We start from the raw sequence: 13,235 nt of genomic DNA, 5'->3' as shown, positions 1-13,235 counted from the left end.
GCGACAAGCGCCTAGTTTTGGTAGAGCGGGTCACAAATAGCGGTTTAATATTTGACTGGCCATAGGAAACAAGGTCATGTCGCAAAGAAGATAAGCCTAAATGACACCAGGAGATAATGGAAGAAATTGATGTACACAGATTTCACATAAGGCAGATAACAGTGAAATGAACAAGCAGTCCGTCTCGACCAGCCAAGCTCAGAGCGACAAGCGCCTGGTTTCGCGGTCGACCAAATTGGGAAGTTGTTTAGGATGACCGACGAAATAAAACTAACAGCAGTAAGAAGATGATAAAATAGTTTGAAGTTATCATCAATAGAAATAAAGTAACTATCTATAGACTATGATGTCTCTCACGATATTACGATCAACACGTAATAAATTGAATTTGACTAATTTCTCGACTAGTTCTACCTAACAGCAGTATAATTTATGACAAACTTTTCATGGCTGAAACGTTAACAATCGAATTGAATTTACATTTATCTACATGTAAATACGTGACAAGAAATATATCATTATTGGCAACACGACTCTTCAACAATTCTAAAATGATTCTTGAACGATTTAACCATTCAGATCAAATTACGAAACAATATGGGCCGAATTCCTAATGGGTGTTTAGACTAAAACAGTGTTTAACTTCTCCATCAACAGTGTGTTTAGACTAAAACAGTGTTTAACTTCTCCATCAACAGTGTGTTAAGACTAAAACAGTGTTTAACTTCTCCATCAACAGTGTGTTAAGACTAAAACAGTGTTTAACTTCTCCATCAACAGTGCCAGGGCCTGCATATAGTTTTAATGAAGCTTGCATTTGCCCTGAAATAGATTCGTCTCGCGCTTAAACACCCTTCATGAACACAGCATCATATTGCCTCAACAATCAGTTGTACATTTCAGTGGAATTTAGTATACCACAGTCTATTCACAGTACATTTACATGTACAGTAAGATGTATTTACAGTACATTTACATGTCCAGTATAGATGTATCCACAGTACATTTACATGTACAGTAAGCTGTATTTACAGTACATTTACATGTACATCAAGATGTATTCACATTACATTTACATGTACAGTAAGGTGTACTTACAGTACATTTACATGTACCGTATTTTCCGGCGTATGACCCGCTACTTTTTGCCCTCAAACAGGCCCAAAAAGTGGGGGTGCGGGTAATATAAAGGTGCGGGTCTTGCGTGGATTCTGAGAGGGATAAGCCCCAACCCCAAAGAAAAAAAAGGGGACCAAACTGGTTACTTGATAAGGATTTATGTCCATCGTTTTCGCATTGTTTTCAACCAATATTTCCGCCATGATCGCATAGTTTGTGATGTCTCCGCTAGGGAAAACAAGTTACGGCCATGCTGGAATTGATCCACTTTGGTTAACAATTAAAAAAAACATGGCGGTTCTAGGATTTCAACATCAATGAATGGCTTACTATTTTTGGAGAATGCGGGTCTTGGAGCAGTGCGGGTCATAATCAGGTGCGGGTCTTGCGTGGCTTTAGGTAATGGTCAAAGGGGGTGCGGGTCATATGGCAGTGCGGGGGATAATCCGGAAAATACGGTACAGCAAGATGTATTTACAGTACATTTACATGTACATGTACAGTAAGGTGTATTTACAGTACATTTACAGTAGGGTGGGATAAACTGCTGTACAGATATACATCTACAGTACATTTACAGTGTATTGTTTAACAAGTGCAGGGGCATACAAGTACTACACCAGAAACGACAAAATTCAAATCGAAAAACGCGATCAGTGCAGACGTGGGCTTTCCCCATACTTGCCCTCATTTTGGAATCGATGTCACACGCATTCATCTCATACTGAACCTCAAACTTGTAATGAAAAGCCGGGAATTTCAGTTCCTTGAAAGCTACGCCGGTTCATCCAGAAATACAATCCTGGGCCCTATTGCGTGATAGCCAGCGGTGTTAACCACTAGGCTATGAGGCTCCTGTACAATCCTGGGTTGTCCCCGGGATCAAACCCGGGCCCTATTGTGTGGTAGCCAGCAGCACTAACCACTAGGCTATGAGGCTCCTTCTTTCAGATAAATAGCGACAAATCATTGCTCCTCGAGCTTGCCAAAACAGCACCATAGACCTATTTCCTTCAAGAAATGCTTTACAGAGATAAATGCTTTAATCCCATTCTTCACACAATTTGTTCCGGGTCCCCAAACCAAGTCACCTAAATATTGGTCTCCAATTTTAACCTTGTACATGTATATACAGTAGAACCTCTCTATAAACGACACCCTTGGGACTGACATATTAATATGCTCTCCTTATAAGAGAGGTGTCCTAATTAGAATGGTCAAATCAAATGGCAACAACTAATTATGGACCAAAACTAACATCCTTAATAGAGAGTGGGTCCTTATAAGGAGGTGTCTCAACTAAAGGACTTTCCACTGTACATAATGAAACTATTCATTGATATCTTCGACACATCTTGAAAATCTCGGTGGGTTAAATAGCACCCGGATAGCAATAATGAATTTTAGACAACGTTAGAAGAATAATCCAATTTAACTTTTTTACTAGGTCCTTGGAATATTCCTCAAGTCAACATCCTGCAATTGAACACGCCAGAATCTCTTTTCGTGGTATCACCGGAATATTTTCTTGGGCTCAGTCCCAAACACATCCTTGATTTTACACCGCGTCTTTGAATAATTCAACGTTTGATCTTCCATGGAATACTTCTCGAATCTTATTATACCGTGGAAATACCGCTCAACGGCTTTAGAAGACTGGGATCTTTTCTCGTGGGGTGTATATCAAGTCATCGTCCAGGGTCAGAACGACCTGAAAAGAATCGATTGAGACAGAAATTAGAGTGGTCATGTCAAAACTGGACTGAAATATCAGTGAGGTCGTGTGAAAACTCAACTGAAATATTAGAGTGCTATGTCAAATCTGGACTAGAATATCAAGAGTGGTCATGTCATGTCAAAACTGGACTGAAATATCAGTAAGGTCATGTGAAAACTCAACTGATATACTAGAGTGGTCATGTCAAAACTGGACTTGAATACTAGAGTGGTCATGTCAAAATTTGACTTAAATACTAGAGTAGTCACGTCAAAACTTGACTTAAATACTAGAGTGGTCACGTCAAAACTTGACTTAAACACTAGAGTGGTCATGTCATAACTTGACTTTAATACTAGAGTGGTCATGTAATAACTTGACATAAATACTAGAGTGGTCTTGTAATAACTTGACATAAATACTAGAGTGGTCATGTCAAAACTTGACTTATATACTAGAGTGGTCATATAATAACTTGACTTTAATACTAGAGTGGTCATGTCAAAACTTGACTTAAATACTAGAGTGGTCATGTCAAAACCTCCTGATTTTGAGCCCAGCTCTGACCACCACACCACTGGTCGAACTTGGATATATGAGCACCAAAACAGACTGGTTACCATGAAAGAAATGAACAGCGCCATCGCGGACAGGAAATGCCATATATCGTGGGCATCGTAGAAATCTAACAACATGCATTCCTGGTTGCCGAGGCGGGACTGGGCCGGGGATACCTGAAACAGACAAAAGATAAAAATATACCCAACTCCCAAATTTCAGGGTTTTTAGACACAACAAGTGAAATAGAACCTCTCAATTAAGGAGCTCAGGAATGACAAGTAATGTCTTTATTGGAGAGGTGTCCTGATTAGAGAGGTCACATTGAATGGAGATAACCAATTTGGGACTAAAGCAAGTGTCCTTTGGCAATGACATGTTCAAACGTTTGACGATGTTTTCAGACAAACGTTTGATCGTGTAGATCCGCCTTGAGTAATGATCTTACAGACCCGCCTTTAGAGTAACGTTAGACCTACCTCCCATGACGTCAGCTTGGCCAGGAAGAAATACAGTGCAAAGCCCCACACGATGCTTGCCAGGATGATGTAGATCAACGGAAGCAGAAGGATCTTTTCACGTGATCGAAGCTGAAGAATACATGTGCCGATCAGAAAAAATACACATGTCAATCAGAAAAAATACACGTGTCAATCAGAAAAAAATACACGTGTCAATCAGAAGAAAAAAAACACGTGTCAATCAGAAAAAATACACGTGTCAATCAGAAAAAATACACGTGACAGTCAGAACAAATACATGTGTCAATCAGAACAAATTCATGTGTCAATTATAACAAATACACGTGTCAATTATAACAAATACACGTGTCAATCAGAACAAATACACGTGTCAATCAGAACAAATACACGTATACAGTTTTAGCAGATGGCTAGGAGAAGGCCAGGAAATTAATGGCAATGCCTTGAAAGTGTCCGTCAATTCTGAAATGGCTACGGAGCTAGTCTATGATGAGAAGTCCTTTGGCTGTGTCAACAATCAGGAGGCCTAGTGTCACTGTTGTACCTTTTGAACATGACTTACCTTCATGATGATATAGAAAGCACAGTAGAGGAGGAGGTTGATGATGAATATTGCCAGCAGGTAGGATGAGAAGTCCTTTGGCTGTGTTAACAATCCATAGATGGCGCTGAAATAGACAAGAAACTCGATCATTTGAAGACAACACGATGGGACTGCCCTGCTTTTCATGACTGTAGTCACAGTGAGTTTCATAACGACCCAGACACTTCTGATTTAAGGTCACACATGGCTACTATGGGGCCACTTTTTTAGGTTTGGCCGGCCATTCCCCCAAAAAGCTGCACTTGTCTATGCAGACTGCCATTATCATCATGTGGCATCACAAGACATTACATCTCTGTTGTGGCGAGGTGTCACAGGGTACTGGCGACCTATTCCCATCATAGAATCTACCATGGCCCATCATAGATTCTACCATGGTCCCATCATAGTTTCTACCATGGCCCATCATAGAATCTACCATGGGCCCATCATAGAATCTACCATGGTCCCATCATAGAATCTACCATGGCCCATCATAGATTCTACCATGGTCCCCTCATAGAATCTACCATGGTCCCATCATAGATTCTACCATGGTCCCCTCATAGTTTCTACCATGGCCCATCATAGAATCTACCATGGCCCATCATAGAATCTACCATGGCACATCATAGAATCTACCATGGCCCATCATAGAATCTACCATGGTCCCATCATAGCTTCTACCATGGTCCCATCATAGATTCGACCATGGTCCCATCATAGCTTCTACCATGGTCCATCAGAGATTCTACCATGGTCCATCATAGAATCTACCATGGTCCCTCATAGAATCTACCATGGCCCATCAGAGATTCTACCATGGTCCCATCATAGATTCTACCATGGCCCATCATAGAATCTACCATGGCCCATCATAGATTCTACCATGGCCCATCATAGAATCTACCATGGTCCATCATAGAATCTACCATGGCCCATCATAGAATCTACCATGGGGCCATCATAGATTCCATGACAGAAACTTTTGCCCTCATGTTCTGAAACACTAAAGAGTAGATATCACAAGTTTCTCAAAAGTTTCATGAGCCTACTTACAATGAGAAATTGACCAGGTTGACCACAATCAAGAGAATCATTCGGTCCTGAAAAGAGGAAGAAACAATATATGCACTTAAAGAAAGCACTTATAACTGCTGCCAACTATGACAGGACCCAAGTTCAATCCTTGGGAAAATCGAGGATTGTACAGGAGCCTCATAGCCTAGTGGTTAACACCGCTGGCTACCACGCAAAAGGGTCCGGGTTCGATCCCGGGGAGAACCCAGGAATGTACAGGAGCCTCATAGCCTAGTGGTTAACACCGCTGGCTACCACGCAATAGGGCCCGGGTTCGATCCCGGGGAGAACCCAGGATTGTACAGGAGCCTCATAGCCTAGTGGTTAACACCGCTGGCTACCACGCAATAGGGCCCGGGTTTGATCCCGGGGAGAACCCAGGATTGTACAGGAGCCTCATAGCCTAGTGGTTAACACCGCTGGCTACCACGCAAAAGGGTCCGGGTTCGATCCCGGGGAGAACCCAGGAATGTACAGGAGCCTCATAGCCTAGTGGTTAACACCGCTGGCTACCACGCAATAGGGCCCCGGGTTTGATCCCGGGGAGAACCCAGGATTGTATAGGAGCCTCATAGCCTAGTGGTTAACACTGCTGGCTACCACGCAATAGGACCCGGGTTCAATCCCGGGGAGAACCCAGGATTGTACAGGAGCCTCATAGCCTAGTGGTTGCACTGCTGGCTACCACGCAATAGGGTCCAGGTTTGATCCCGGGGATAACCCAGGATTGTATTTCTGGATAAACCAGTGGGCTTTGAAGGAACTACAATTCCTGGCTCTTCGCTGTCCTTGGAATAAGACCGAGGTTCATTGAACCTGATGTCCATGCCAGGGCAAGTTAACGCCGTCAAACATGTATTCCCTTACCATGTATATAGGTGGAGCACAGTGTGGACAATCCGTCTTACACATGAGATAGATCCGCTTCACCAACCCCATGTCCAGCTTCCAGCGCCCCATGTAGTAGATCTTGGCACTAACTCCAATCGTCGTCAAAATGTGTACGAAGAAGAAAATCACCCAGAAGGCCATAGTGTCGTACACCTGAAAAATAGAGGGCGCTGCATGAAATTGGAGCCAATACAAGGAGCACTATAGACTATACATGTTCCCAGGACGTGATGTAGAACCCAAAAATCCATTTTTTAAAAATCGATTTTCCGTTTTTTGATTTTTAAAATTTCGTGAAAAAATTCTCAGATCCAAAAGAGACCTCAAAATCAGATTTTTAAACTCGAAAACTCCAAATTACGCTTTTTAATTGAAAAGGCAAATTCCGTGCTAATTTTCAGCTTTTTGTGGGGCCTAGTAATGAAGGAACAATGTGAGAACAAAGCAGTATCAAACACAGATGGTGGTCACAAGTGGGGGGTTAATTCCTGGACGTCAGGCGGCTGAGAACGCACATCAAAATGAGCCACACGTCTCAAATCAGCTTTGCGATGATAAATAGCTTGCCGCCATAGAATTATCGATTGCACAAAAGCAAGGGCCGAGCATCAAAACACTTTAGACAGTTTTTTTAATCAACACAGAAGCCAGCAGTGCCAAAGCTACTGCAGGGGAACTTCCATTAGCGGGAACCACTCTAAGGACACAGTCTATCGTGAAGAAAGCCATTCAATTCAACACACACCAGTTTTTCTCCTATAACCACTTTCAAAATGTTTCATTCATTATATCACAGGTCAGAGAGATGACTGATCTTGTCACAGACACCTGCGCTGACCCCTGCAGACAAGCAATTCTTGTCACATGCGATAAAAATTGCATATCGCTGCAATCAAAATCACTTGTACACTGCTAATCTCTACAGTGAATCTTCTAACTAAACCAGCGTGCACTTTCGAATACTCAAACCTTGCAGAGATAGCCTTGGCAAGCTATTCTATTGATATCACAGCAGCAAATCAATGACTATACTAGCATGGGGAATCAATTCCTGTTGCCAATCGACCCGCCTGATCTCTTCCCAAACAAATTTTAGAAGGATGCGCCAATCACCCATCCAGGTCATGATCCCGCTCAACACTGCTTAAAGTGATACTATGATGTGATTTACAACTTTGCTGAAATACGTCCGTTCTTAATTGTTGATCACAACTGTAAAGCTCAAATTTTCCATTTATGATTAGATTTATTATAAAATCGCTGAATGTAAACCACTGCGACCGCGAAAATGTTCATGATGTGACGCCATCAACGAAAACGGCATCGAAGCGAGCCGTCCGGGCGGGATTAAACCATTAATTTCTAGAAAATGTGCATTTCGATTCGAAAACCTTACCGATTTATGAGAAAGTGACGTAGTCATTTGTCAAAAACAGCTAAAACATTATATGGTGAAATTTGACACGAGTTACCCTTTAACTTCCACATCAGGCCATAAAGGAATTCTTCCATGGGGTACAGGACATGTTCGGTCCCTACATTCTTAATTTTACTGGTAGCAGAAGATTAGGCGAGTCGATTGTTACAGGAAATTTACTCCCCCGCTAGAACAGTCAGTAGATTGGGCAACGCGGCTTGTCAATCAGGATCTCTAAACACCACTCCACGCTAAACTCCCCGTGCAAAGTGATGGAATTACTTACACCAAAGACCCACCAACTCGCTGTGGAGCCTGGAATGAACTGTTACACAGGGACACCTTATACTTTCAATCACCAAAATCAAAACACGACACAAGAAATGAACAAAACAGAAATCATTAAGGAGAAAAGTTTTTTGGTCAATATTTGAAGAGAAAGAGAATATAACACCTGTTTTTTGTCACATTTTTGCCTGTGTAGAGCAAGTCTAAATCAGGCCCACTAAACGACAGACCACAGATCAACATAATAATAATAATAATAATAATAATAATAATAAAACGATATTTGTATGGCGCCGCTCATGTATATATCGCGGCGCCTCACAGAGATAAAAATAAATAGGCCTAGATACATTACTTAAAAACATTTTTGTAAAAGGTATTAATACATATTATAAAATGATTTTAAAAGTTGGGTTTTCAGACTCTTCCTGACATATATAACTTAACTATAAAATCTCACAGAACGATTTACGAATCGCACAAAAAATCGTGAAAATTGAAAACTTACGACTCCGATGACTGCGATGAATATGACCAGCGACAGTGCCAGGTACGCCGAGTGCGCCGACGCGTTGATGTCCGGATGTCGAATCTGATAGATCTTCAACATGCACAGCCAGGCGATCATGTACATGAAGGATGTATCTGAAATCGACAAAAGATCGATCAAGAAAGTCATGGAAACTGTGGAAAGTAGAAACGAAAGTCAAGTCACCAAATCTTCTTCTTCTTCTTAAGCCTAAGAAAGGTTTGAAGAACAGTTCTTCTTCAGCGGTCGCTCTGCACTTGGAAGTGATTTTCTCCAGGGAGTATTCCTCCTCCAAGGCGGGATGAGTGTTTTTATGTGCCACTATGGTTAGGCACCAACTCAAAACCTCACTTATCGACAAAAGATGACAGTGGAAAGGCAGAAAAGTCAAGTTACTCAAAGTTCTTCTTCATCTTCTTCAGTGTTTGCTCTGCACTCACAAGATGTGATTATCCAGGGAGTATTCCTCCTCCAAGGTGGTAAGAACACTTTTACGTGCCACTACAGTTAGGCCCCAACTCAAAACCTGACTTACCAAACTGGAAATCGGAGTAACTCGGGCAGACATGATAACAGCCACTAAGAATGTCCTCCATGACCAGCGCGATGCCCATGGCGTAGAATAGGCCTCCTTCAAGGCGCGAAGAGTGTTTTACGTGCCACTACAGTTAGGCCCCAACTCAAAACCTGACTTACCAAACTGGAAATTGGAGTAACTTGGGCAGACATGATAACAGCCACTAAGAATGTCCTCCATGACGAGCGCGATGCCCATGGCGTAGAATAGGCCTCCTTTAAGGCGCAGAGTGTTTTACATGCCACTACAGTTAGGCCCCAACTCAAAACCTGACTTACCAAACTGGAAATTGGAGTAACTCGGGCAGACATGATAACAGCCACTAAGAATGTCCTCCATGACGAGCGCGATGTCCATAGCTTTATAGAATAGGCCTCCTCCAAGGTGGGAAGAGTGTTTTATGTGCCACTACAGTTAGGCCCCAACTCAAAACCTGACTTACCAAACTGGAAATTGGAGTAACTCGGGCAGACATGATAACAGCCACTAAGAATGCCCTCCATGACCAGCGCGATGTCCATAGCTTTATAGAATATACAGTTAGGCCCCAACTCAAAACCTGACTTACCAAACTGGAAATTGGAGTAACTCGGGCAGACATGATAACAGCCACTAAGAATGCCCTCCATGACCAGCGCGATGCCCATAGCGTAGAAGAGGCCAAAGTGTTGGGGGATCCCGTAGTGCTGTTCGTAGTGATCATGCATCTCGACCGCTTTTTTGTGGAGAAGGTCCCTGGAGTGCAAAGAATATGATATTAAGAATGTCACATCTGATTGCGGAACCTTAATTTACAATCTCCTGCAGGTTATAAGCCCTCCACACAAACCACAAAATTAAAAAAAAAAAGCAAGATCTTTTATACTATACATGCTTCCCGAAATTGGTGGCTTGCATTGGAACTAACTTTTTCCCCCTTGTTCGTCATTAAAGGCATTCAAGTGTGTTGGTCAACCATGACTATCTCCTTTGTCCCTCCACCATAAGGCCTAGTTTCCCCTTAGGACATCACTATTTCGGACACTCAGCGCTCCATTTCTGGAAAGGTGTATAGTGCTTACGATGTAAAACATTCTCAAAGTATTTATTCCCCACTCTAACCTGAAACCTTTCAGTAGAACTCACATGAGCTGCTCAATCAGCCCTAAAACCTGAGTATTTCCGACTGGTACCCATTCTAAGTCCTGGGTGGAGTTAGGCATGTAAGGTAAAGAGGCATGCCTAAAGTCGCACACCAACAGTGGGGATTGAACCAGGGACCTCCTACTTCCTGGTCAGAGAACCAAGCCACTACAAGATGGAGCTCCTATACACCTTTCCAGAAATGGGGCGCCGAGTGTCCGAAATAGTGATGTCATAAGGGGAAACTAGGCCTGTGGTGGAGGGACAAAGGAGATAGTCATGGTTGACCAACACACTTGAATGCCTTTAATGACGGACAAGGGGGAAAAAGTTAGTTCCAATGCAAGCCACCAATTTCGGGAAGCATGTATATGACTGATATACACTGATAACCCAACCTTCTTCTGGATTCACTCTTTAGCAGAGGAGAGCGTCACAACGTAAAAAAGTGCCCGTACTTCCCCGCCTATCTTGCATGCTTCGACCATTCAAGGTGACGTCATCTCGGGCACACAGTGATGTCACCACACTTCTGCACGACGTCACATCACGCCAACACAGAACAGTTATCACACCCGGTGTGATTTTCGTTCTAGGGGGCAGGCGTACAGGAAGTTATTGGTTTGGTACCTACCGTCTCCATGTGAGGCCAAGGAAGAGGAGGCCCAGCATAATATAGCCAACATTACTGAAGACATTATTAAAGGCACTGAGGACCCCGAGGGGGCGGGCACACAGGAAGTTATAATAACAAATATCCTCATCGCCTGTGACATGGAGGACCTGGAATTAGAATCATGGTATTAGGGCGGGTAGTACACTACAGCTTATTCATAGCAGCCAAAAAAAGAATATGATGCCTTTTATTTCTAGGATGAAGGTTTATGAGGAAGAAATGAAAGATACCCAGTTGTTTCGTTCTCTATGCCAAGTGGGTAGCCCACAATATTTTGTTTCCTGCGCAAGTTTTTCAAAACAAGTTTTGTAACTAATGCTAGTGTCGAGTCTAAGGGGTTAACTGAAGGAGAAACACCAAACAACAAAATTAGGCCTAAAACCAATTTTGTTCTATTTTGAAACCAAGTTATCTTTTTTCAGATTTTGACAGTGTGCTCTTGAAAACTTCAACAGAACAGGAGAGAAGTTCTGTGGTATTTACAAGACGATTTCATCAGCTTGATGAGGTAATTAAACTTATTAACGAATGGGTTATACCAACCTTTTGATACGTGATGACCAGTTGTATCACGGGAAGACCGTAGAAGATTGCAATTGTGATAAGGTTCCAATGGTAGAGTTTGTATTTCTTTGAGAGGTGTTTTCGATCCTTCCTGGCAAGGTCTGATACATACAGGATTGTCTGAAATGGAAAGGATGATTTTGAGAAAGCCGTTTAATGGGAGTTGCATAGAATGGACAAAAAATTGATTGAGACGTATGATAGCGTTGAAACTCATCTTTGCTACAGTTTAAGTCCTTCGAAATTGACGTAGAATCAATGTTTCTTGGATCTGGTGTGAATGCCGTGGCCAGTATTTTGATTTCGGAAGTAAAATGGTACTGATTCAAAAGGCTTCTGATAGAGGAGATATCCAAGTGATAAACAAACGGAAAACAATCAAGTATTCTTCAAGATGAGATAGTGTAAAAGTTTTTGCAAAAAGGCTGGCGAATTTCGGTTTTCTTATAGATAATAGAAAATGTACAGAGAAGGTTTACAGTACACTGATATCCTCTATTGTCACTGATCAAAAACTTTTTTGTAAAATTTTATACTTCACAGGGAAAGGTGTATCAAAGAAATGAAAGAACTTCATTCTTCCATCTGTCATAATTTGCAATGTTTACGTCAGAGAAACCATCAACAAAAGAGTTTAATTAACTAATTATACTCCAATTATTTCAAAACAGAAACGGAAAATTGATCACTGAACTAATTCTGATACAATACTTCAGCATACTGTCTCAACTAAACCATGCAGGCACTTAATAGGTGTTCAGCTCAGAATCCCCCTACAAACCAATGTTTCCTTGGGGATAAAAATACAGCAAAAAAAAAACAAAATAAAGGAGCACAATATCATTTAAAAGCATATTAAGGATCAAAAGGGTACCAGCAACCCATGAGGCCGCACTGATTTTCACTTGGGTGTGCGTCAAAATGACGACAAAATACCGAGAAAATTGACATCATGTCTGGGATGCAGTACCCTAGTGACTGTCATCGCCACACAGCTTCGGCCGCAGTTTCACTGGTACCCGATTTAACAAGTAAATGAATACTGTAAGCAGTTAATATTTAGTCTAACACAACTTGCTTTAACCCACTAAGGATGCAGTGCAATCAAGGTGACTTTACTCTTGGAAGTCAATCTTTTTTTGTCATGAGTTTGACACCAAGCACTACAAAGAAATCTTAAAGGACAAACTAGGAACTAATTTTGCTTAACCCGTCAGCGCAGAGCTGGGTAGCCTCTCTTCATGGGACCATTCCAATTCTCATAAGTCCCAGTAAGACAATATCACAAGGCATTCAGCCTTAAGGATACTCCACATAAGGAACAAGGGCCTACTTTGAGGCAGACAGAAAAAGGCCTTGTTAACTGGTCTGATCTCTTGTTTCTTCAGGGTTCAGTCGGTTGCTAAAAAGACATTCATGTCTGACTTTAGCAAGACAGCTGTGCTACATATGAATGAATGAAAGAAATTAGCTTTTATACCGGGCCTTCCCAACTGAGAATATGTAGTGGGGTAGAAACTGACTACTCAATTTTCGATTCTATCTTGATGTAAGCGCCCTTGTGTTATTGCATCCGAAATGGGTTAAAACAAAATAAACAGCTAACTTTTGACAAGAGAAGAGACAAATAGA

General features: G+C 41.9%; 1 protein-coding gene across 11 annotated transcripts in view; it reads right to left on the bottom strand.

The window, feature by feature from the left end:
- The window catches only part of LOC135502027 (SID1 transmembrane family member 1-like), a 47,999-nt gene continuing 34,764 nt past the window's right edge, over positions 1 to 13,235 (bottom strand). For 9 of the 11 annotated variants that reach the window (XM_064794470.1, XM_064794464.1, XM_064794466.1 and 6 more), the window contains 11 exons: positions 11,583 to 11,723; positions 10,998 to 11,146; positions 9,810 to 9,976; positions 8,644 to 8,780; positions 8,134 to 8,172; positions 6,407 to 6,583; positions 5,519 to 5,565; positions 4,439 to 4,544; positions 3,874 to 3,984; positions 3,457 to 3,570; positions 1 to 2,830 (listed from right to left, as the gene is read on the bottom strand). In XM_064794470.1, the coding sequence (XP_064650540.1) occupies positions 2,768 to 2,830; positions 3,457 to 3,570; positions 3,874 to 3,984; positions 4,439 to 4,544; positions 5,519 to 5,565; positions 6,407 to 6,583; positions 8,134 to 8,172; positions 8,644 to 8,780; positions 9,810 to 9,976; positions 10,998 to 11,146; positions 11,583 to 11,723 (1,251 nt within the window). In that variant the 3' untranslated portion in view covers positions 1 to 2,767. The remainder of the gene's footprint in view (positions 2,831 to 3,456; positions 3,571 to 3,873; positions 3,985 to 4,438; positions 4,545 to 5,518; positions 5,566 to 6,406; positions 6,584 to 8,133; positions 8,173 to 8,643; positions 8,781 to 9,809; positions 9,977 to 10,997; positions 11,147 to 11,582; positions 11,724 to 13,235) is intronic. The other 2 variants (XM_064794468.1, XM_064794472.1) reach the window with 1 other exon arrangement.

Source organism: Lineus longissimus, chromosome 18 (genome assembly GCF_910592395.1).
Source record: "Lineus longissimus chromosome 18, tnLinLong1.2, whole genome shotgun sequence".
NCBI lineage: Eukaryota > Metazoa > Nemertea > Pilidiophora > Heteronemertea > Lineidae > Lineus > Lineus longissimus.
The sequence above is the reverse complement of the archived record's forward strand: the minus strand, read 5'-3'. Positions and strand labels throughout refer to the sequence as shown.